At 39.8% G+C, this 26,012-nt stretch overlaps 1 protein-coding gene across 1 annotated transcript; it reads left to right on the top strand.

Annotated features, from left to right (window-relative positions):
- Positions 1 to 391: 391 nt before the first annotated feature.
- ehmt1b (euchromatic histone-lysine N-methyltransferase 1b) lies at positions 392 to 26,012 on the top strand. The gene is given in 28 exon segments (XM_053478320.1): positions 392 to 1,010; positions 1,013 to 1,059; positions 6,403 to 6,490; positions 6,572 to 7,062; positions 7,992 to 8,157; positions 10,083 to 10,216; positions 10,451 to 10,633; positions 10,884 to 10,955; positions 11,242 to 11,353; positions 12,010 to 12,159; positions 15,576 to 15,718; positions 15,977 to 16,120; positions 16,216 to 16,442; positions 16,994 to 17,188; positions 17,829 to 17,911; positions 17,997 to 18,103; positions 18,221 to 18,343; positions 18,591 to 18,692; positions 18,783 to 18,887; positions 19,122 to 19,276; positions 19,555 to 19,722; positions 21,849 to 21,993; positions 22,561 to 22,638; positions 22,760 to 22,875; positions 22,983 to 23,069; positions 23,194 to 23,272; positions 24,041 to 24,216; positions 24,430 to 26,012. Coding segments are annotated over 28 exon segments (3,981 nt in total). The 5' UTR covers positions 392 to 886; the 3' UTR covers positions 24,611 to 26,012.

Raw genomic sequence — 26,012 nt, 5'->3', positions numbered from 1 at the left:
ACTCTGTGTCTGTCTCTCTTGCCATGCAGCCAGTCAAGCAGGGGGCTTCGTGTGTGGAATGGTAGGCATGAAACTGAAGATTCAGCCTTTTTTCTTCAGACAAACGTGACCCCGGGTAGCACTTTCACTACAGAGACGTAACGAAACACCTCATGAGGACTTGTGGCTCTGATTCAGAGTTGTGCTTTGCCTGGCAAGCTGACATGAATTCAAAATGGCTAATGGGGGGTAGGGGTAGGGGTGAGGGGGGTGTGTGTCCTAAGCATGCTCCATTGGTGAGCTTAGTCATTTGGTAAAGTGTTGAAGTAAAAGAACAAACAAAAATAACAGAGCCGTTTAGAAGATTGCTAATGATCTAGAATGATCATGGCCTGCATGGTGATTTAAGGCTTTTGAAATGATTTTGAAAATGTTCTTTTTCTTTTTAATTCTATAGTATAAACAGGATTAGAAGAACATATTATATTAAAACCACCTCTCTGATTGGCTTGAAGTTAATCCTGCTTTACCCTACACTGGTTCTAAAAAGGATTAAAAAAAAAACATTATTAATATCTTGACAAGCAGTTAGTTTAATACCATTGTGGAGAAGTAATACAGATCAGGAGATCCATTTAGTTTACTAGAGATATACCAGAAAAACAGCCCTGCCCTCCTCAGGCTCAGCAGAGATAAAGAACTCTGGTGGGTAGACCAGATGAGATTAAGGATACCTCACACTCTTGGTTCTGCTTGCTGGTGTTGGACATCACATTCCTTTTGCCTTATCATACATCTGCTGTATATTTCTTTGCCAGCAAAATAAAATGGCAGCTTGCATTCATTGGTGACCTCCTTTAAGAAGAATAACAAAAAAAAAAAAAAATGAAATTTGAACTGACTGAGCATGCTCAGTTGGAGCTTTAGCAAAGCTGGCCAACAGAGGGAGCTGCTAGGTCACATGACCAGCAAGCTGGGTGAATGTCTGCATACAGGAGGAGGTGGGGAAAAAAAAAGAAGAGGAACAATCTGTTTCGAAGCTCTCGCGCAGACTTAATGGAGGCCCTCGGTAGAAAGCAGGTATGATGCTGCTGGAAGAGGAACCTTAGCAAAGGAACAGGACCTCAAGCCTGAATCATTGCTGGCTCTGAGTATTTGTGGGTTTTAGGCTGTGCTTTTTTCCACCATCTGCCTTTTATCCCTCCATTCATGTACAGACAGACCATTGAGAGTGCAAACTGGAGGGGGAGCTCTCTTGTGACAGATTGAGTCATGCGCTGGTCTGGTCCAAGGATTGAAGTAGAAAGGTGGCTCTCAGAGCTTAAAGCTAAACGTAGTTGTCTTTAATCCTGGTACAGTAGGAGTAGTCAGACGGAATGGTGCGGCTTAAATGTTGGTGGCTTGGGAACATGCAAACGGAGAACCCCGTCCATTACCTCAGTCTGGTTTCATGGGTGCTTAATTAGGTTTCTGTTAATTTAGGGTTCTGGCTTAAATGAGAAGCACAAAAAAGTTGACTGGTCTTGCGTCTGAAGTCTTCGCTTAGAATGCATGCTGCTGCTTGAGAACGTTCTCCTTTGTTTTTTCATCTGGTCTTTTTACCCCTGTGAGTCAGGATTACCGCAAGAATGTTGGATAAGAGGAACAAAATGGTTGCAGATATGCCATGCTGTTTGCAGGAAGATAATTGATTCGTGCAGGTTTAGGCCTGTTAACTAGCCAGGCCAAACTAAAAGAATGGCATGCTGAACACACAGACACACACATGCATACAAAAAAAAATTAATGCTGGTTATCCTAATTAGCCTGTTCAGGGGTGTTGTGCACTTTGTTGGAGGAACCGTTGAGATGTGTAAAGGAAGCAGAGGCCCAGATCTCATTGAAGGCAGTGAAGGTTGTTTTTTGCATCAGTACTGTAGACATGTCTTTGTTGCAAACGTGGCCTTAGTGACAATGTTTTTCAGCATCCTAAGCATGTGGTGATTTACAGCTTAGAAAGATGTCTCATTGTGATCTCGTCTTAGCTTTTGGATAAATGACCGATTGAGTGTGCTGAAGGTTGTGGATAATCTCATGATTTATATTGTAAGAAATATTTTTCATTATTCTATATATGCCAGGTCTCAATTTTTTATTTTTTTTTTGTTTGTTTTAAAAAATATATATATTATTCTATTGTGATACATGTGCTGGTGTAATGATGTTGATAAGAGTTGTATTTTGCAATTTTCCGATTTAAGCGATTCTTCATTTGGACATGCATAGTAAAGAAACAGACATATTGCAGAATGTCACCTGAAACAAGAGGACACATTTGTTGTTTTCTTTATTCATTCAACAGAGTTTATAAAAAAAAATGTTTCATGTAAATAACAAATATGGGGTGTGTTGCTCCAGCATTTGAAACTTGAGCTGTTTTATTTCATGCCATGTATTTTTGGAGCAGCAGCATTGCAAATTCACTCGTGAATCAGCCAAGGAGGAACGCTAATACCAAACAGGCAGGTCAAGTATTTCCTACATGTGGAGTAGTTCCTAACCCAGACAATTAGCCCAATTTTCATAGCTAAGAATCTTTTTTTTTTTCCTTTTGCCAAAAACCCTATTGACACAATAAGAAGTCAGTCTTATTTGATGGATGATCCTTCATTTGCACGAATCCTACCCGTATGTTCCTTCTGCCATAGAAATCTTCATTGTATCAGTAAACAAGCTGGTTACGAAATGGCGGTTGGGAGCCGAGGCCATTCCCTCTCTCTTTCTCTCTCTCTCTCGTCCTCTGTTGTAGATGGTCTCTCTTTGTCCTGTAGGGGGAGGACTTGGGAAGAAGAACAGCACTACTTCAAGGCAATGCTGTTCAGATATTAATAAAAACCAAGCTTCATGATCCAAGCCTTTATTTTCTCTCTTACTTATGTAATATGTAATGCAATGAGAGAAGTCAGCTGTTCATGCTGTAGAGAGACATGCTCATCCCCAGTGTTTTGGACTGGGGTTTCATCTTGGAGCTGCATTGAGGTCATAGTATAAGCAATAGGAATGTGCTGATAAGGATATAATTGTGGATTTAAGGTCAGGTTTGAGCCTGCTATACCGGAAATGCCAATGAATAAATCTGCAGTGCAACAGACTAACGGGGTCTTGGTGCAAAACAGAGCAACATCAGAGTTAAGATGTATGTTGTGAGACGAAAGTTTTGAAGTGCTGCGACTTGATGCCAGATTCTCCGGTTCTAGACATATCGCCTCTATGTGTCTTTTGAACATGTGACTTGATTAAAAAAAAAATTACAGGGTTGCTTTAACCAACAGGATTTTTGTTACGGCTGGTTGTGTTGATTGTGTAGCAAAGGATCATGTTTGACTGGTTCTCCGTTTTGAAAATGTCATTAAGATCGATTTAGTTTTAGTCCGAATGCCCAAATTGGTGTCTGCCAGGTTATTGGTTATGAAAAAGTTAACAGTTAAGCGTACTGTGAAAGTGAGGGAAGGAATGTTGTATGCTGACACGGGATCAGATTTTTGCTGGACTCCATGCAAACTCCATGCATTGTACCACTACGTACAGCTTTATTTAGCCTATTATTTTCTTTAGTATTATTTACTTTATCCTAAAAGCTTGTTTGGAAGCTTGAAAGCCATATGTGTTCTTGGTTTTATAGAAAACCCCAGAACATCACTTACCTGACGAGGCTTTTATATTATATAAAGAAAAGAGCATTTTTTTTGGGGGGGGGGGGGGGGGGGGCGCCCATATAAAAAGTGTAACACACACACACACACACACACAGGTAAAAGTTTTAATAGACTATTTACCTAAATATCAGATCAGACAGGACAAAGAGACTAATAATAGATCATATAGAATGTAAACTTTTCACGTGTGTCCATAAAAAATCTCTTACATTACTGATTCGAAAAGGAATTAAAGTCCCAGAGATATTTTGGCGATAGTGAGATTATATCTCCCCCTGTTTAACCAGTCTAGTCTTAAATGAATGGTCACTGTGGATCTTTTAACCGTTTTTATAGTTCTGTCTTTAAATAGGAGGAAAGCAGGTTTTTTTTATATTATATATGGATATTGTATGTGCAATGGAGAATGGGAAGCCAATAATGTTCCTAGATAAATTCAGATGCTTTTCAAATCAATAGTATTAAAATTAAACCAGCTCTGGAGTATTAATGTTTTACATGGTTTACAAGGATTGCTTTTCAGGCCTTTTTTTATATATGTAACTTAATATAATATATAATTGATATCTATTTATTTCTGACGTGGGGTAATTCATGGGGCCTTTAGTGAAAGCAGTCTCACGGCTCAAAGAGAGACCGAGGTAGACGGCTTTATGCAAAAATAAAGTTCTGGACTTTGTGGGAAAACTATGAAGTACCCAGAAAACAATGTTCAGAAGTCTTGATGAAACAGGAAGGATATCAAGACCACATTAGGAGCTGGAGTGTTTTCATTCCTTTTGGAGGATCTGATGCACCATTGCTCTGAAATGCCTGATGGTTTACATCACAGCCCGACAGCTTTCTCTATCATTGTTTTTTGGTTTTGATGGTCCAGAACCTCTCAGGGTTGGTTGGATGTTGGGGGGGACTCTTATTATGAAGTGGCTCCCCTTGTGGTGAGAGAGGGAAACAGAAAGAAGGACCGACCTTTGTTGAGAGAGCAGCTCCAACGAACGGCAGCCATTTTCTGTGTCCTGTGGAAGGCAGCCAGCGTGGCTGCCAATCAGATGAGGAGCTTCTGGGGAGCAAAGGCATGGCTGGGGGAGGGGCAGACAGGAGAAAAGCCTGGATTTCTGCTGTAATTACTGCACCTCCTGACCTCCCTCTTCCTTTTGAGCATGGCTGCTGAAAATCACTACAGTAGATGTTGAAGGCTGGCAAGTGAGTGAGTGAGTGAATGAGAGTGTGCAAGGAGTGCTTGTATAAGTCTAGTTGCATTGCAGTTGCCTCAGTAGATGGAGCTGCTCGACTGCTTCTATCATTCACAAGCAAGTTTAAGCACTTGCTTAGTGATTCTCAGGTTTACCGTAGATTTTTGCTCATTATTGATCTTGTTAATGTTGACAATCTTCTTGTTTCTTTTTGCAGAGTCCACGCATTCCCTCTTTGCTCAATGGTCCTGGATTGATCCATGAACTCAGACAGGACAGATATAGGCTCCTCGTGCCATTTCGACTGCCATCCTACAGGGAGCAAGCCCTGCTCTGTGTTGAGCAAAATCATTTCTGAGGCATGACACACCAGACTGCTTTGCATCTTGTGTCTTGTGTGCATTAGATTTCCTTTCTTTATAAAGTTGTTTGGGCAAGGCACGTTCTGTGTCACGCCATCCCAGCAGGACACTGTTTGTGTTATTCAGATCTTTGTTCATGGGTATCTATGCCTTTTGCCCTTACGTCTTTAGCTTTCTCTTTTGTCAAGAGATATTGACACTGAGGCATCAGGAGGTTCACTGCTGTTAACTGGAAAGGACAAACGTTGCAGTCGAAGGCCTTGTTGGAGAAAAAGGAGCTATTTGTTGTAATAGTGCTGGTTTTGTCATTTGTGCATTTAGAACTTTGGGCAGGAACCAAACCAGTACTGGAGATGAGGCACTTCCTCAGTGCAGGGTTGGCTAAGCAGCTGGGACTCTCTAGAGTAACTGGGCTAGAGGCCAAATGCAATTATTCAAAATAGCATGGGCAACAAAAAAGAGGGAGAGAATATAAGGAAGGTATGATGAAAGCAAGATATTTGGTCTGAGGAGATCTGGTTTTATCAGCAGTTCTTCACTCTTTCTATTCACTCATGTTGCAGTAGGAAACACAAAATAATCAGGACTAATCATGCATCCGCAAAATAGTTTTTTCCTATTTTTTTTTTTTTCTTTCTTTCATTTTTTATAAAACCCAATTACGTTGCATGGAATTGGAACTGATGCGTTTGATTAACTCTCTCGGGCTGTGCAACTCTCTCGTGATCATTTGCATTCGGTGTGTTTCTTAACAACACAGCTGTAAAAGGATTCGCTATTCCAATAGAGTCTTTGCCATCCAATCAAGACCCCTGTTGTGTTAAGACGCATTCCCAAAGGACGATTGAGTGACTGTGTTTTTTCCCTTCTCAATCTAATGCAGACTTAATAAAATATGAGACTTTAGAAATGTATATGATGAGCTAATCAGACAGTTTGTGGTGGTTCATCCTTTTCATCAGAAGCTCGAGCGTTCAGTTTTGAGCATCTTGCATTGAAATTGCAGCATTTGCAGCCCACTATGTGGCATAACAGATGAATTTGATATCATGTAGATTGTTAGGAGAGGACCTTCAAAAGACTGCAGCTACAATAGGCCTCTTTTTTTAAAAATAATTGAGTGTATTTTGTCAGTCTTGCACCATTTTTATCTTATGTTGTTTGTTTTTTCAGCCTGCTGGTTTGGTCAAAGGGATCACAGGGAAGACTGAACCGATGAAGACTGAGAGTATGAAAGACTTGCAAAATGAAGCAGAAGAAGGTGACTTCATTTTGAATTTATTGCGTACTGTGATGATTATTTGATCTGCATCTTGTGTAACATTCTGTTTTGTCGAATTAGGGCTTGAGGAGCCCTCGATCAGGCAAGCAGAACCTTCCAAAACAGCAGAAGAGCTGAATGGGACCTTTAAGAGCACCGAATCTGACAAAGCTCAGCCGGACCTTGATGTCCAAAAGTCGTCCAATCAATCGCATGCCATGGAGAACGGACTCTCAGAAACCGATCCTCCTCACGGCTCCACCGTGGGCAGTAATGGATATATTCTCAGTCAGGCCCAGGATGAATCGCCGGCTTCCCAACACAGGACTAACTGCTCCCCTAAGGGAGCTTCTCCCCTAGGGTACGCAACTAAAACACTCCCTCTTTCAGCTACATCCCAAACCCAGGGCCAGGGTGCTTTAAGGACTAGTACAAGCACAGGACCCTGTCTGGCAGAGGGGCATTTGGAAAACGAGACTAAAAATGGCACTGCTGCAAACATGCCTCCACGTGTGACAGTACACAGAGCACGCAAGACCATGTCCAGGCCAGCCTCGAATCACGCACTAAAGGTAAAGTATGGTTCAACTAACAACTTGAAACTTGGCACATGAGGTAGATAAAGAATCAGAAAGCAAATTCGAAAAAGCAAAAGAAAAACATTCAGCAGTCTTATGAACCAAGGATTTATAAAACTTGAAACAAGTTGGGTTGACTAAATTTAATTGAACAAAACAAGAGTTAACTATTAATGTGTATGTGTAATGCGTCTTCAAACAATTAGAATATTGTTTTTCTTCTCTAATTTTATTAATAAAGTGAAACGATCACATTTAATAGGTTCATTACTTGCCAACTTTTTTTATATAAGCAGTCCAGTGTGTCAAAAAAGGATTTGCAATGTAGAAATGTCCAAGTGATAAATTATGTTCATTTATGTAGCAAATACTTGTTCCTTTAGTATGAATTACTGAATCAATGCAGCGCGGCAGTGCTGAGGCATGAGTAAAGACCAGGTTGCTTTGATAGCAGCCCTCAGCTCGTCTGTATTATTCGATCAGGTTGTTTCTTATCTTCCTCTCGACAATACCTCATTGATTCCCTGAGAATAACCAGGGTTTCATTTTATCTCATCATATTCAACCTCTCATACATAATGGTTAAAGACTCAATAAAGAAATTCAATCTTGGCCAGAAGTAACAAACATCTGCTGAGTGCACTTCACTAGTACATTTAGCTTGTGCCTAGCCTACCACGTAACTTTTTAAATCACATTGATTTGTGCATTATTTCCACTTGTTTTTTACCTAGTTGGCTTTTAAAGGGTTATATATAGCTACTACAGTGTCTCCGGACTGCGCACACCCAGAAACAACAACAATAGCAGTCATAGCATGCCCAACCTACAAGTGACGCGAGAGAATTGCTAGTGTAAACACGGTGGTATTTCACAGTCGTCTGGTTTTTCCAGAGGTAAAGTGATGCATTTGATCTCTATAGATTTTAAACAGGGAAATAAAAGAGCCAAGCGTGGTGAAAAGTGAGAGTGTGGACCGATCAGAAGCTCAACCGCCTGTGCAGGCTCCTCCCACTCAGAACCAGCTACCTCAGAAGCAAACTGATGCCACACCAGCACCAATCGCCACACCAGCCAAGCCACACACAGGTTAATCTGCCATATCCTTTTTTGTTGTTTGTTTGTTTGTTTTTCAAACAACAGGAACAACACTGTCCTAGTGAGCTCTGGAAATATTGGCACCTTTCTTGAAAATGAACATATAAATAAATAAATAGCATGTGTTATTTTTGAGAGTATTTATTTGTGAACAGTGCACAGTTTTGTTTTTCTGCACAATTAAAGAAAGTATTCTGGAATTTTAAAATGACCACCACCGTTAATATTTCGTGAAGGTCTGGATAGAATAACAGCACTGAGTCACTCCCTGTAATAGATCTTGGACCACTTTTGCACACACATCATTTAAATGTGAGCTCTCATTTTCAGTGCAGTGAAGATAAAAAGTCTACCACCCCTTATAAAATGGAGGATATTTGCGATAAGATAAACCATGTGACATTGTTTTGCCTTAATTTTATACAGCAGCCAAATATAAGAATAGAGTTGTTTAAAGGAGGAAAAAAAAAGCAATAACCTGAGTGCGTAAGTATGGACACCCATTTATAATGCAGCATGTGACACAGCTCGGAATTAACCAAACGCATTAAATATTCAAGTGTTCAAAAGACACTCATATACCTATACTCAATCAAATGAGTTTCTCAACAGAAGAAACGTGAGGTTGTATAGAAGGTATATGTGTTAGTATGTATTAGGAGGAAGCACCTGTTGTACCACTATAATAGATACGCTGTAATACAGTGGTGGGTGTGACTTGACAAGACTCGAGCAATTCAAATCAGTCTTTGAGAAAGTTTCGCTCTTACTGGTGTCTTCTTGCTTTCATCATGGTCCAAAAATCCCTTACAAAAACATGTCCTGGAGCTCCATTTTGAAAGACGTGGATCAGGATGGGGGTACAAATTAATTTTGAAAACAGATATACAAGACATGGTGAAGGCCATCAACAAGGAGTGGAGACGATGAGTCTCCCCTGTGATATTCCCAAGAGCTGAATGTCCCTCAAAAATGTCCAAAGGATAAATTAAAAATTAATCGGAGAGTAAAAGACTGCCAAGAGAAAGATGGCAACATTTAAGAAGCTGCTACAGGAGTGTCTGGCAAATACTGCGCACTGTGAATGAACACCTTATCCAGTGAAGCATGGTGGTGGCAGCATTATTTGCTCCTCTTTAGCTGGAACCAAGGTCAATCATGGACAGCTCTATTTAAACTACTTGTTTGGCCAAACCTGCAGTCCTGTGTTGGACAGTTAAAGGTGAAGCAAGATTTCACCTTTCATCCTGATGATGAAAACCCACAAGATCATAGGTTTGGAAGGTGGTCAAAATTTTGGAATGGACAAGTAGGAGCCCAGATATAAATTCTACAGAAAACCTGTGGAATGACCTGAAACACGCTGTGCAAAGGACATTACTTTAAAAAATTTGATGGATCTACATAGTTATCCATACCTAGATGGTATATGCACATGCCTTTTTTTAGAAGAGTTTTAGACTTTCTATAGAACATGCTATAGAATGTTTACAGAGGTGACTGCGTTGACGAACAATGTGCACAGATGGATAAAGAAGTTTAAAGAAGGTTAAAGCAGCACTGTAGACAAACCATGCAGTGAAAGACAATCAACTGTGACGGAGGGGATTTTCAAAGAGGATTTGAGAGTTGGGTTTAACAATGGTGCAAACTCATGGCTGACACTTTTGCATTACTTTCAGTACAGCCCTCACATTTCCCCACATATTAAGTAAATATCTCTGATGGGTGCCAGTACTAATAGAGATAGTTGTACTCTGGTGGAAAAATGCACTGTAAATAAATTAAACTGGCCTAAAAGTGGTGAATGTTGGCATGAAAAAAGTAAAAAATTAAATGCAACAGATCTTTGAACTGGTTTGTTTGCCTTTGATGATGTGTTGGTATTTGACTGCAGACTTTTGCTTACTCGATAGTGTCTGTGTTGCGAAAGAAGAAGAGAAAGATGGGAACGTACAGCCTTGTTCCCAAGAAGAAGACCAAAGTGCTAAAGCAGCGCACAGTGCTGGAGATGTTCCAGCGTGTGCCCCAGTCTCCACCCACTCCTCAGGTCAGCATTCCCGACATGCCAGCTTTACATAGAACCTTGACGCATCTTGAAGCTCTGATTATTCTTGGTCGCTGTTTCACCTGCGTGTTTAGCCGGGGAGGTTCACGTGTAAAGTCGTGAGAATTCAGTTCAGTTTTGGCCCTTGCTTGTGCTTTGTTTTTTAGTTCAAGTTGTTGATCGATGTGGACAGGCGATGTTTCTGAGCTCTCATGGATTTGCGGGTATGTTCAACAGGTCTCGTCGGAATCCGTTGCTGCGCAGCAGCCAAAAGAGACCGTGCAGGTGAACGGGGATCGAACCGAGAACGAGTCCGACGAATCCGAGTCGGATGATGATTCCGAAGATGAAGAAGAGGCGACTGGAAAAGAAATGGCTGAAGCATCTCAAGAGGACAGCAGATTACCTTCAGTGCAACAGGTGTGGATGTTTTTCCTGACCATTTCTCACCGGTGATTACTTGGTTATAAATTTGGTTATGAATGTAGAAATGAGCAGAATGTATTTCACTGGAATTTGAACGAAATCTTTTAACCTTTTCTCACTTGCCACTTATTTCAGCTTGACAAAACCGGTTATTGTCAAATCGAGACCCAGTATAAAATGTGGAAAGTTTAGCAAATAGTGGGCTTCCTTAAACACATTTGTTTGTTGTTTATGTATGATTTAGCTTGGAGAGGAGCATGAGTCTGAAGAGAGTGCAGAAGAGGAAGGGGATGAAGAACAAGATGAGTCAGATTTGGTAAGAGCCCCAGGCATTCTTTTATCTAAAGATCTAAAGTTTTTCTATTAAGCCAGTCGAGCAGTTTCTCTTTACAAGCTTTCCTGTCAGTATAGAACTCACTATAGAATTTATAAAAGTGTTAGGGCAGTGGTCATCTTATTTTTGTCTGTTTATATGTTATTAAAACCTAGTCTGTGACTAGTCATGGTTTTATTAAGGGCACATCAGGAGTTAAAATGCAGTCGTATGATGTTAGTTAAGGATTAGGCCAGAATTTGTTTGAAATTAATTTTGTCTGCTTCAGAGTTCAGAATCCAGCTTGAAGAAGAAGGTGAAAAAGAAGGCGAAGGCAGATAGCCCTTGGCTCCGGCCTGCCAGAAAACGTAAAAAGAAGCTGAAGTCCACAGAAATTTCAGGTACTGTAGAATCTGTATGTATGTGTTTAGGGTTAAAAGTTACCTAATTACTTCAATGGTGTCCATCTGTGTGCAGTTATAGTGTCACATGATGTCAGTATAAATACAACTGTTCTGGGAAGGCTCCAGAATTTGTTAGGTTCCAAAACAAACATCAGGAACATGTAGGGCAAAGTTCAGTTAAGGCTTAGTTATTAAAAATACTGTATTCCAAATTTTTTACGTCTTTCAGAGCAAAACCAAATCTGATACTAAAAATACAAAGAATACTGCATAAGCGCAGCTATGCTAAGGCGAGGCTGTCCACCAAAAGTCACTGACCAAGGAAGGAACCAAAGAACTCAACATGATTCTACAACCACCACGTTTTACTATGAGGATTGTGTTCTCAGTATACAGAGCACCTAAATGTAGCTGTCTTTGGCAAAATTGGTCTTTTCAGATCAGATGAGTCTCCAAAATGCTTTAGACTCCTTTTAGAGAAATCTGTCCACTACATGACAGTGACCTTTTTCAGTGACAATTTTCCCTGAATTGTTTGAGTGTTTTTGAGGAGATGTGTCCTAACTGGGATATGTGGAGAACAAAAAATCACTCTCCTGTAAAGTACATATGATGAATAACTGAATCTTAATTTTTGATGTTTCACTTTTTAGCTATCAGTGCCCAGACTCCGTTAGATACTTCAGCCCAGACTCCTGCTCCTCCTACTGCGCCTGCTAATCAGAACAAAGCGTATACAGAGGTTCCATTAGAGTCACTTAACCTGAAAGCCCAGGATGCCCTGCTGAACACAGAAAGCACAGGTAAGACTTGACGGTGCGGTCCATATGCTAAACTTTTGTTTAAGGACATGGTGACTTGAAATTTCAATCTCAAAGTGTTTCCTTTGTTTTCAATTTTTCAATTTTTTTATTTATATAGCGCTTTTAACAATGGTCATTGTCCCAAAGCAGCTTCACAAAAAAAAAAATTAAAGATTTTTTTTTTTTTTTTTTTTTTAGAAAAGAAAAGAAAAGAAAATATTTGGAAGTGTGTATGTGTGAGAGAAATGTGTCTAGATAATAATGAAATGAATGAATGATTAATGAAATGTCTCTGATGAGCAAGCCAAGGGTGACGGCGACAGTGGCAAGGAAAAACTCACTGAGATGGCAATAGGAAGAAACCTTGAGAGGAACCAGACTCAACAGGGAACCCATCCTCATCTGGGTGATAACAGATAGAAATAACATCAAGTGTGTTGTGCAGGTGAAAGTTCAATATATCAGAAGTTGTGTAGATTCAGTTCAGCAGTAGGTGCAGAGGGCAGATGGGGTCAGGATCACTGGAAGCACAGGAGCAGGATGTGTAGCTCCAGCCATCATAAAGCAGAATCTAGCTGGAGCAGGTCCTTCTCAAGATGCCTTAGAAACCTCGCAGGGTTGGCCTTTGTCTACTGAAGCTGGCACAATCTCCAGATGCCTCGGGATGGGTAGAAAAATACAGAAAAGATGGAGAGAATTGGCGTAGTTGCCATTCAGGATAGGTGTACTGGAGTATGAGGTTATGGGATGAGTTACGCGTATGCCAGATTAAAGAGATGCGTCTTGAGCCTACTTTTGAATTGGGAAACCGTGTCTGCTCCCCGAACAGTGTCTGGACGGCTATTCCAAAGCTTTGGAGCCAAATCTGAAAATGCCCTGCCCCCTTTTGTAGATTTTAAAATTCTGGGAATTACCAGAAGTCCGGAGTTTTGTGATCTTAAGGGACGTGGTGGATTATAGCGTATCAAAAGACTGGTTAGGTATGAGGGAGCTAAACCATTTAAAGCCTTGTATGTAAGTAGTACTATTTTGTAATTAATTCTAAATTGAACAGGTAGCCAGTGCAGGGATGATAATATAGGTGTTATATGATCATATTTTCTGGATCTAGTGAGAACCCTGGCGGCTGCATTTTGGACTAACTGTAGCTTGTTTATTGAGGATGCAGGACAACCGCCTAGTAATGCATTACAATAGTCCAGTCTGGAGGTCATGAATGCATGAACTAGCTTTTCTGCATCAGATACGGATAGGATACTCCTAAGTTTGGCAATATTTCTAAGATGGAAAAAGGCTGTTTTTGTGATAAGGCTGTTTTTGTGATTTTCCTAGTTAGAAGATTAAAATACTTTTATGATTTTTAAATAATGTTCACATCCTGGAGTTTTATAACAGCAGGAGATGACATTGACATTTCTGTCTGTAAAAGAACCTTAAGCTGAAAGTTGAGCCTGGCGGTCATATTGGTTCACCCAAAACAAACCAGTGCCATCAGCTTTACTGTACTGCAAGTTATCGTTATTATTATTATTTTTTTTTATTAATAACCAGGTCATTACAAATGGTGCAAATCACAGATTACTAGGAGCAACAGTGAGGTCGAAAACTAAGAAAGTACAGAAAAGAAAACTAAAAAGGTCAAATTCAGAAAAGTTTTAAATGCAGATCAGACAGATAAAAAAATGTCAAAAGATTTATGGCATAAATTAAGAGCAGTCATCTTGGAAACTATAGCAAGAAGAAAAAAAGGGAACAAAAGAAAAGTGATGACAGATAAAGGCATAGTAAGAGGTAAAGTCAAGTAACCAAGAGATTTAAAGCAAATTATTTAACGAAGGGTACGTAAAGGCAAAGAATAGTTTTTCAAGAATAGGTTTTTGAAGAATTGGAACAAGGGAGAAGATGACAAGTGTTCAAGACAGAAGAAATACTTAAAGTTTCAACCACAACAACCCTGTGTTAAGTCAGCTGAGAAAAAGATCTTCACAGAAGAATAGAAAATCGCAAAGTGTTAGAGGGAATATTACAGAGAACTTAGTAAATCTGAACACACCGCAGTGCAACAGTTTGTGGATTCAGTAACAGCTCATGAACCTCCTCTACTGTGATCAGAGGTGGAACAGGTCATTAAACAAACAGCAAGAAGGAAGTCAGCAGGCTCACATGAAGTTCCAGTGGAAAATTCAATGAAGGGGGAAAGGCTGCGGTCAAATATAATTTCTGTCCAATTTTGGAAAACTGAAAAGGACCAGAAGCAAATATATGGATGATAATATTGGAAAAATGGACAAACTAGTGTTTAAATGGGGAGAGGAACTAGAGATTAGATACCAATTCTCTGACTGGTTTATATACAGATGGCTATGCTTTATATTGATAGAAAGGGGGTATTAACCTAATTTGGTGTTGAATAACTGTGAGAGGAGGTTTGAAATAAAAGCATTTTGAGACAAGGTTGTAATAGTGACTGATGGTTTGTGCAACATCTGTGCCAATGGGATGCAAAAGTAAATAGCCTTCCATATCTTGGTTCAATAATCACTGATGATTTAAAACACGGCTGGCAAATGCTTCTGGAGTCAACTCAACCGTGAAGAAAATTGGGAGAGTTCACAATGTAACCATGAGTGCAAAGATCAAATGATGGAAAGTGCTTGTCTGGCCAGTGGACAGGGATGTATGTGGGATTGGGACTATAAAGAAGAGAAATGACTAATACATCAGGCCAGTCGAGATGAAAGGCCTCCGGCATATGCTGAAGATAAAAAGGGCCAGAAAAGAAGACAAGTGAATAGGTAGTGGAGAAAGGAATCGTGTCGTGGATACATCATGAGGAAACTTTGTATCTAAAAGGAAGAACCAGGAAGAAGAAAGAGAAAAAGACCAACGACAAGGATAGACCTAAAAAGCAACCCCACATTATAACACTGCATTTAAAAGCAAAGGCTTGGACACTCTCCACCATGCATGATTGGTGCATCATTATCATGCACCTTCCTTCTTATTCAGTTGCTCTGGAATAGGGTCTGTCTGGACTAATCAGACCACATGACCTATTTCTATCGCCTCAAAGACCAATTTTTGTCCTCTAACATAATGAAACCTTTTTTTTTTCTGGTAAGTGTCACAAGCAAGTGGTTTTCTTATGGCAACACGGCTGTTTAGTTCCAATACTGTGATTGACACCATGGTTCCTGTGCTAATGATGACTCATGAGAGGAGCGTTCTCAGTGCAAAGAGGAAAGGATGCCCCCTGGTGGAGATGAATAACTCTACCTGCATATAACAATTCTTTTTTTTTCCTCCCTATTTTGTATACTGTACCATAATTTGTTTGCCCAATACAATCTAATACTAATTAAATTCTTTTAAATCATTTATACTTAAGATAATTCTAAGTTGTAAATACACTTCAGCCCCTAGCACAGCCCAGAGTGCAGCTGCGGACATGGTGCAGGAGCTTCCGCTGTGTAGCTGCCGCATAGAAACCCCCAAGAGCCGGGAGATCCTCACGCTGGCTGACAGGAAGTGCATGGCCACCGAGAGTGTGGATGGACAGGTAAGATCATGCAGTGCAAGCAACACAAGTAGCTATATTTAAAAAAAAAAAAAGTGTGAGTTTGTGTGAGAGATCAATTGTCAGAGGTACTGTTGATGGAACAATCAACATTGTATGTCTGTCAAAAAACATGCTAATTGTAGTATAATAAACATGGACTTTATTCTTTAGTCCAAGATGACTATATCTTATAATTAATAAAAAGCTTTATATTTAAGCTGCATGATCAGCGTACACTCCATCTTTACTCCCATGTAGTTAAGTCGGTGCCAAAGCGCAGTCCTAAAGCACGAGATGATGAGGCCATCAAACTCTGTTCAGCTGCTGGTGCTATGTGAGGAGCATCGCACCGGAATGATCAAACATCAGTGCTGCCCTGGCTGTGGCTACTTCTGTAGGGCGGTAAGTGTGCCCGCGGCTTCAAGCTGTAAGTGATCATTTATTCATTTTTTTTTTTTATTTAAAGTTCCTAAAATCACTACTTTCTTTTACTTTAGGGAACCTTCATGGAGTGCCAGCCGGAGGTGAACATCTCTCACCGCTTTCATCGGCACTGCGCGTCAGTACTGAAGGGTCAAAGTTTTTGTCCACACTGCGGAGAGGAAGTCAGCAAGGCCAAAGAGGTCACCATCGCCAAAGCAGACACCACGTCTACAGTGCCCCAGAGCCAGAGTCCCAGTATCCCAGCGACTTTGGAGGGCAAGGCAGACACCACCACTGGAGGGTATGGATATAGCTCGGCACTTTGAAGTGACATTTGGATTTCTTTAGATGTAAATCCTTGACCAAACAAAAATTGGGTGGTGGTGATGTATATTGTTTGATTATTGTTACCTATCTGCTGAATGCATGATTCCAAAGCTGAAGCCTTTAGATGTGTTAAGCATAATAATATAGTAAGACAAATTAATTTAATAAATATTCGTGAAGCATGTTTTATAGTACTGAATCCAATAATGAAGAGTTGCCGTCAATTGCGACAAAAGAAATGACGCACTATTAAGAATAGGTTGCAGTGGCTGGTCTACCTTTCTTGGAAGTTTTAGCACCAGCCGTGCTTAGCAATAAACTTCCAATTTGTCAAGGTTTGTTGGCATCACCAAAAGTAAATGCAGTGTTTCTTGTAAAGATCTCATTAATTTAAGAGTCATTTGGTATTTATTTACAAAGAAACCCAGCATTACAGAATCCTTTATAAATCTCATTTTGTTGTGACATTGAAAAACATTTTTGCATACTGTCTGAATAAATATTGATAAGTGTGTATGATTGTAGGCCGTTGCGCCTGTCCATATTGGGAGAAGGGAGAGCAGACAGCACTTTGTCCAGACTTTCTGAAGCTGGGAATGGATCACTAACCCCAGAAGGCAGCATGCCAGAGCACATGGGTGCAGGATCTGGGGCTGGACTTTGTATAGCGCCTCCCAAGGAGACTCTGGAAACCATTCTGTTGGCACTGGATACAGAGAAGTAAGAATAATCGACCAAATTAAACACAGTTTATCACACTTTATTTGTTTTGATTTGTTGCGCTTGTAAAGTATGAACACCTATGAGGCTGATTGAATTATTCATAACTAGATGTGCCGCAACTTCGTTCGCACATTTTTTAAATAACATGAACCCACCTATGGATTTTTCGAATAAAATAAATATTTTACGTGTTACTGTAAAGTATGGTGAATGAAGGTGTGAGATCGTGTTTATTAAGTAAATTGTTATTGCATGCTTACAAGCGTGTATTTAAAAAATGTTTTGAAAATTCAAATTAGCATATCGTCTTTTCCCATGGGCTGATTGCGATGAAACAAAGCCTATATGTTCCCTCAAGCTCGGTCAAGCACTCATGTGAAAACCCTATTAAAATCAGTTCAGTAGTTTTAACGTAACGTGTGCACAAACAAACAGACGGACAAAAATTTCTAAAACCATTTTGGTGTGTTCTATTACTAATCTTACGTCCCTGCAAAAAAAAAAAATCATATCTTTTAACTTTTTACTATTTTCAATTTACAGACACACCAAATTAACAGTTTTATCATTGTATTGTATGGTATTCATACTGTATATTTATGATTGACATGAGGTCTGCTTCGTTTCTTCTTTATAGGCCTAAGAAGCTTCGTTTTCATCCCAAACAGCTGTTTATCTCTGCTAAGCAGGGGGAGCTCCAGAAAGTCTTAATGATGCTTGGTAAGATGCATTGTCCTTTTTCAGCCATTCATTTTATTTGTGCCCATCACCTTTAAGACACAAATGTTTATCCATGTTTTTCTAGTGGATGGAATTGATCCAAACTTTAAGATGGAGAGCCAGAGCAAACGAACACCCCTTCATGTAGCAGCTGAGGCCGGACATCAGGAGGTCTGCCACATGTTGGTCCAGGTCAGTATCTCCAGATGTATATACATCCTGTATAGAGGATTCATCCTAATCCTGTGCTTTAACCCTAACTATTCAGGACTTTTTAATAATAATAGGTTGTTAACTTTTGTGTGTCAGGCTGGTGCAAACCTGGACATATGTGATGAGGACCAGCGCACACCTTTGATGGAGGCTTGTGAGAACAATCATCTGGATACCGTACGCTACCTACTGAGAGCTGGAGCTATTGTATCCAATAAGGTCGGTCTGTCTGTCTACCTGATTGTCTGTCTACCTGTCTGTCTACAGTATGTTGTCTTTTTTGGATAAATCCAAAAAATTGTGTCTGTATGTCTTTCTAGCCCTGGCTGTCTGCCTATTTCTCTGTCTTTCTTTGTATATTTCTCTCTTTGTTTTGGAGTACCTGGTACTAACACCGGCCTGCTTGTTTCTTACTGATTACACCTATTTGAATCAAAATGTAAACCAATCTTTGCCATGTTTACAGGATGCTGAAGGCTCGACATGTCTCCACCTTGCTGCTAAGGCTGGTCATTTTACTATCGTAAAACACTTGCTGTTCACAGGCCTTATTGACATTAACTGTCAGGTAAAGAGGTGATCAATGTTTTAAGAATTACCCACATCATCAGATTCTAGTCTTTAGACTTGTGTTCTTGTGCTGTGTTCTCGTCTGCAGGATGACGGCGGCTGGACAGCAATGATTTGGGCGACAGAGTACAAACACATCGACCTGGTTAAGCTGCTGCTATCTAAAAATGCTGATGCCAACATCAGAGACAAGGTTAGTGTGGATAGCGGGGATTCAAGAAACACATGATAGACATCAAACACATCTTGGCTGATCCGAGTACATTTTAGATTGTGATTCCTTACTGGATTTTTTATTATTATTTTTATTTGTATCCAACGCTACTTGATTTAAAATCATTACATCCATTTTGCGATAGTTTTGTATTGCTTGTTTTGTTGGTGAAGCTGGGACATTATCATATAGTCTAGTGTTTTATCTTGGTAGGAGGAGAATATCTGTTTGCACTGGGCAGCATTCTCTGGCTGTGTGGAGATTGCTGATGTTCTTCTGAATGCCAAGTGTGATCTTAACACGGTTAACGTGCACGGAGACTCACCATTGCACATTGCATCACGGGAAAATCGGTTGGATTGTGTCACGTGAGTGCAACCTGATTTGACAGCCAATTAAACCTCATTCCATTGGGATGCAAATTGCAAATGTTTATAGTTTAGAAGGAAGTTTTGCCCTATTTTAGTTTTTTTATACCGTAAAGTTTTAGTAGAGATTGGCATATTGTGCTGGAGTGATGATCCAGTCCATTCAGAAATTTTAACAGCAGCATTGAAAGAACACATGCATTTGTAGGCAAGGAATCAAAACCAGATTAATATCAGTAGGAAGCTTCTTAACATTCTCAGCTTTTTGCCAACTGCAGGTTGTTTCTGCTGCGGGGGGCAGATGTAAACCTAAAGAACAGGGAAGGAGACTCGCCGCTAGAGTGCTGCAACCAGAACTCGAAGGTATGGAGCGCTCTGCATGCAAGCAAGAGGCAGAGGGAGGCAAGTGGTGAAGGATGCACAGCTGGAGAAAAGCTCCTCAACAGGTAGGTTCAACCATCATGCTAATCTAAAATTAGCATGTAATACATTCCTCATTTTATTTGCTTGTCTTTTGTATAGCTGTGCACTGTATCCCTTAAACGACAAGATGCTTATGTTTTGTCTGCCACATCTTCTGGCTTTCTTTATTGGCCTTTTTTTTTTTTATCTGACTCAAATATATAGGCAACATTTAATCAATATATCCATTCCAAGAACTCATATCTGTTGCTTTTTTCTTTTTTCTTTTTTTTTTTTTTTGATTTACAAGACTTAGTAATTTATTTAACTTACTGGCTTATCTTTACTGAATTATTTCACTACTGATGTTTGCTACCTTAATTTAACTGCTGCTTTACTTTACTTGCTTCCCTTGTTTTGCTCATAACACCTAGACTATATGTTTCATAAGGCTTATGACCAATACAATTAATACCTAACTTTATTTACTGACTTATTAACTTTACTGACTAACTTATTTACCTACTTTACTTACTGACTTCATTTAGTCTAATACTTGATATTAATGACTTAATTCACTTTAATTCAATTCAGTTTTATTTTTGTAGCACTTTTAACAACGAATCAAAATGGTCAGATAGTTCCTGGTGAGCAAGCCGAGGGTGACAGTGGCAAGGAAAAACTCCCTGATAATGATGATGATGGTGGTGATGATGATGATGATGATGATGATGATGATAATGATGATGATGATGGTAGTAGGAAGAAACCTTAAGAGGAACCAGACTCAATAGGGAACCCATCCTCATTTGGGTGAAACAGAAAGCAGGAATTGAACTTCATTCATACTGTGTGTTAGCCAGCTAGTTATAACAATTGATGTTAATATGGAGTCCAGAGAGTTATTGGAGGCTCAGGTAGACTTATACCAAATTCCAGTCCTGAACTATCGAGCAACTACAGCCAAGTCAAGTCCTCAGAGAAACAGCTGTCAACACCAGTCGAGGCCAGAACCGTCTTTATGGAACTCTAAAGTGAAACCGTCTCCAGACCCCAGACTCATCCCAAAGAGACACACGGGGCATCCATGTGACGAGGACTCCAACCAGAAGCAGGGCACCAGGATGGGTCAGACAGGTCTGGAGGGCAGAGGGAGTCTGGATCACTGGCAGCTCAGGAAAGACATATGTAGCTCGACAAAGAGAAAGAAAGAGAGAGGGGAAGAGAAGGAAAGAGAAAGAGGACACTATTTGGAAAGCTATTCTATAACTACATACTAACTACACAAAGTCAAAACACATGCAAAAATAAAAACGCTGTTAAAACAAAAACATAAAGTCCAAGCACATACACACACAAAAAACACATGGTAACTATTAACAGCAATTAATTTACTTAGTCATTTAACCATGTGCTTCGATTTTTTTGTGTGTTTTGGCTATGCATGGCTCAGCATGTTTATTCTATTATTTGTGCTTTGACTTTTGTGTGCGTTCGTCCCTATGGGCCACCATCCATATATTTCATTTACTGACCCACTTCACATATGTAATCACTTATTTAATTGCATTCTCATAAGCATGTTAAAAAAAATGTACAACGGCATCTGTTGAATTTTAGAATGAACGAAATTTTTCGTGAAGTGCGTGGAATGAAGGTGCAAGATTTGCGTTTATTCAAGTCTTTTTTTATTGTTTATGCTATATTTAGGGTTTATTTTATGGTATAAAGGTGTTGTCCACTTAAATTTCAAATATCAAACATTTTCTCTTCCCATGGGCTGATTTAGATGAAACAAGCTTCTGTTACGTCAAGCTCAGTCAAATACACCTAAGAAAACCCCATTAGTAGTTTTTACGTGATGCATGCACAAACAGTTAGACAAAAATTTCATAAACCATTTAGTACTCATCTTATGTTCCCCCAAATATTTATTTTTCCTAAATATCTTTAATGTACAGACACCTCGTCCTTACAGTTTTATTCTATGTATAGATTACTAACCTCATTTTACTGACTTGTAGATGTATTTACTTACTTCATAAACTGACTTACTTCACTTACTAACTTACTGACTACTTACACGGGTCAAGTTTACGGACCAACTTCATTACTTTCTAACCTGGTTACTTTACTGTATGATGTACTGAGTTTATCTGCCTCTATTCAGGGATATATCTCGAGGTTATGAGAAAGTACCCGTGCCCTGTGTAAACGCTGTGGACAGTGAGCCCTGCCCCACTGACTACAAATATGTGCCTGATAGCTGCGTCACCTCTCCCATGGACATAGACAAAAACATCACTCATTTACAGGTAAAGCAGCTTTTAATGTCTCTAAAATTCAGAAAGGTGTGTCTACAGAGTGAAAGATTGATGGAAGTGTCTTTGAATTGTATGGACGAAACAGCATATCCTCGCAGATCCTCATAAAAATTCCAATTCCTCATGCAAACAAAATGAGGAAAATAGACTTTGATTAAAAAAAGTTCTTAGTCTGAAGCTGTTGTTGACTTTAGCTTTTCTGGTATGAAAATTAGGGGACTTCCTACATGAAAAATCACCTGATTGGGAGTGTAAATAATGCGGTGGATCACAGCATAATCATGGGATAATTGCATCTGCTTATTATCGGGGCATTTCAATCTAAAAACTAGTTGTCTCTGCTAGAAGGTTGATAAGTTTTAATGAGATGATTTTCTATACCTCAATAAAATAATTTCTGTATATAGATTTGTCACGGTCAAACATCCATGTGCACGTCAAAGACCAAACTTTTTGCTGTTCCACGATTGTCTTTTCATCATACAATTCTATTTAACTTTAAATTAAAAAATGTTTAATCATTGTAAAATGTAATTTTTTTTTTTTTCCCTTTTCCAGTATTGCGTCTGTAAAGACGACTGCTCCTCGGCCAGCTGCATGTGCGGTCAGCTCAGCCTGCGCTGCTGGTATGACAAGGTATGGCTGAATATCTTGCGTCCTCATTAAGAAATTAGTTAAATCTGTTAATTGCAGGTGTTACTAAACCGCATGGTTACATGTTCTGCATGGTTAAACTGACTCGTCGTGTTCATCTCAGGAGAGCCGACTGCTGCCAGAGTTCTGCTCGGAGGAGCCGCCTTTTATCTTCGAGTGCAACCACGCCTGCTCGTGCTGGAGAACCTGCAAGAACCGCGTTGTTCAAAACGGACTCCGGTAGCGTCCTGTCACCATGAATATCTACGACATAAAGTTTGTCGGTACGTTTTTTTCGGGGTTTTTTTTTTTAAACAGAGGTTTTATTAAATGTGATGTGCTGTTAGGATTCGACTGCAGCTGTTCAGGACTCAAAAAATGGGCTGGGGTGTTCGGACATTACAGGACATCCCGCAAGGAACCTTCGTCTGCGAGTGAGCGTCTCTCATTTCTATCCCTCTGTCTGTCTGAGTTAATCTGGAAATACCTGCCTGTCTGAAAACGTTTACTGTGTATGCGTGTGAAGTACAGTGTTTTGTATGTTCGTCCTTTGTGCAGGTACGTCGGAGAAATCATCTCGGATGCAGAAGCAGATGTCAGGGAGATTGATTCCTACCTTTTCAGCCTGGACAGCAAGGTAACTTAAAAGAATTTTCCTCATAATGTCTTATTGGCTTTTCTGATATCTCAGTGAAAGGGCTGTTGGTCTACATCCACTTGCTTTGTATTTTCCCTAAATTGTGGAAGTGTGGAAACGGGGAAGGAGTGCAAGTGCTTTGAGAAAAATTTCACACACTGTTGCATCATAAAATGGTACCTAGTTCATGGTATGAAAATGAGTAGACACCGTGTTATTGTTATAAAAAATTATTGGCCGATTTAAATGCATTAAACTTTTTAGCCTGGGGTTTAGTGAGAATACCTATCGTGGCCATGTGTTTGTGATGCACTGAATGTTTGGTGTACTTCGTATTTTTTCTTTAACAAAATTCTCTCATTTCTTCCAAAAATAGCCTGTCATCCAATATAATAGCAATGAGTATGATGCTGTGCTCTCTTAGACTCACATAGATGAATTGGACTGGAAGGAAGTCCCCCCCCCCCAGTTTCACTGAATAAAGGAACCCTCAGGCTTTTGTTAACTTGTACCAAAAAAATTATTCACCATAACAGCGCTGCTAACGGTGCAATGCAATTGATATAATGCTAATTAACGCAAGCTTATATTGCTATTCGCCACACGGCAGTGAAGCTTTGATCTGGAAGCTAGCCACAGGAAGTTGTTGCGTTCATAATCTTTAAGGATGATAAAAGCTGTTTTCAGTCATCCCTTTATTTTTTTTTCCTTTTTCAATAACCCCATACTTTAAACACTCACAAGCTGTCATTTCCGTTTTTATTACAGGTTGGAGATATGTATTGTATAGACGCTCGTTTCTATGGCAACATCAGCCGCTTCATAAACCACCACTGCGAGCCAAACCTATTCCCCTGCCGAGTGTTTACCTCCCACCAGGACCTGCGCTTCCCGCACATCGCGTTCTTCGCCAGCAAGAACATCAGCGCCGGAGACGAGCTAGGGTGAGCCGTGCCGCCGCATTTCCCCGAACCTCGCCGTTAATCTGCAGTCATTAGCTTCTCATCAGTGTAGTGTAATGAGTGGTAAATATAGATGGCGGAACAGAATATATTTGTAAAACTGGGACATTCGAAGGTGGTGATTCATTCATTGTTTTGAAAAAAAAAAAAAAAGATTTTGTCTAAATAGTTTTTTAATTATTGTTTTGTCTCCAGGTTTGATTATGGCGATCATTTCTGGGACGTGAAGGGCAAACTGTTCAGCTGCCAGTGCGGCTCTTCTCAATGCAAACACTCGGCAATCGCTCAGCAGCAGGCGGACAGCACGCCAGGAGAACAGCAGCCCACCACCCTCCCAGATACAAGTTCATCTACCACGCCACCCAGCCCCACCTGAACCTCGCCACGCTCCTTATCCTCCATCTACCAGCCATCACCAGCGTGCGCGCACACACTCCTCAGCAGGAGGATCCTAGCAGCCTGGACCACTGGCCGTTTTGGCTCGAGCGCTCTTGGTTTAACTTGTCGCTGGACTACAGCTGAAAGGTCACGCACATGTACAGATACTTCAATATAAGCGGAGGATATAATCTGACTATGGTGCTGTAGTGTGCCGGCACTCAGAGAGAGTCCCTGCAGGATTATGCATTACTCCGCGTTCTTCGAAGAACATGCAGAAGATGACGTTTTAATGTCACCAACCTCCACGCACAACGCAAAGCCGCGACCTGTTTACCTTTCGTTGTCTACAGAGTTTCAGATGCAAGATGCACTCCGTTGTGGCACACCTACATTCTCAAGGAGTTCATCCTGCAGGATTGTATAAGGTTTTAAAGTTCCAAATGACAATGGTAGATCATTTGAAAATCTTTTTTCTTTTTTTTTTCTTTTTTTTAAACTTCCCCAAATAAACATGTTGTATTTATAAAATGAAAAAAAAAAAGGAAGCAAAAAAGCTGGATGTGTGATGGACATATATATATATTTTTTTTCTCTCATTGGAGCTGGACATTATTTATTTGCCAGTGTTTTTCGATCAATTCCCATCTGCTGGATGTCTTCTCATAATCCTGCACAGACCGTGGGAGGAACCGTGAGCCTCAGAGACAAACTGCCCACTTTGAGCTGGCTCCTGCATGTTACTGATTAAATCTGAAAATATTCTTATGCTGTTTCTTTGCTGTGAAACTGGTCATGAGAGGACTTCCAAACCCCCTTTTTTCCGACCTCCAGGATCAAATGAACACATCTCTGCAATGATGGGCTCTCTCTTTTTCCCTCATGATTTTCACGTCCGAACTTTAACATTTGGCAGGGAAGGCCATATGTAGTCAAATAGGAATTTTTGGCTAGGGAATTTGTGGTTATTGAATACTACAAATGGTGCTGAACAAAGATTTTGTTTGTTTTTATTTTTTTATAACTCAATGTGTTATAAACACATTCTGAAATAAGATTAACCAAGTGATGTTTTTTTCTGTAATTTCTTTTTTTACCTTTACCTCTGGTTTTCTAACTGTAGATGACCTCCTTAGTCTGTAAGCATTTTTTTTTACATTTAACAATTTAATGTTGATAGTGAAGCTATGTCTTTTTTTTCTTCCTTTTTTTTTTTTAACATTGATAGTATAGTCACAACCATTGTGCTCATCCTGCCATGTAGATCTAAAACACTGCAAAATGAAAGGAAATCTTTCCTCAACATGAGTTGGTTGTAATAGTTTTTTTTTTCCAATAAATTTACTTATCATAAAAGATGACTTTATTGTGTGTGACAATTATCATTGTCATCAATAAAA

This window comes from Clarias gariepinus, chromosome 19, assembly GCF_024256425.1.
Source record: "Clarias gariepinus isolate MV-2021 ecotype Netherlands chromosome 19, CGAR_prim_01v2, whole genome shotgun sequence".
NCBI classification, from domain to species: domain Eukaryota; kingdom Metazoa; phylum Chordata; class Actinopteri; order Siluriformes; family Clariidae; genus Clarias; species Clarias gariepinus.
The sequence above is the reverse complement of the archived record's forward strand: the minus strand, read 5'-3'. Positions and strand labels throughout refer to the sequence as shown.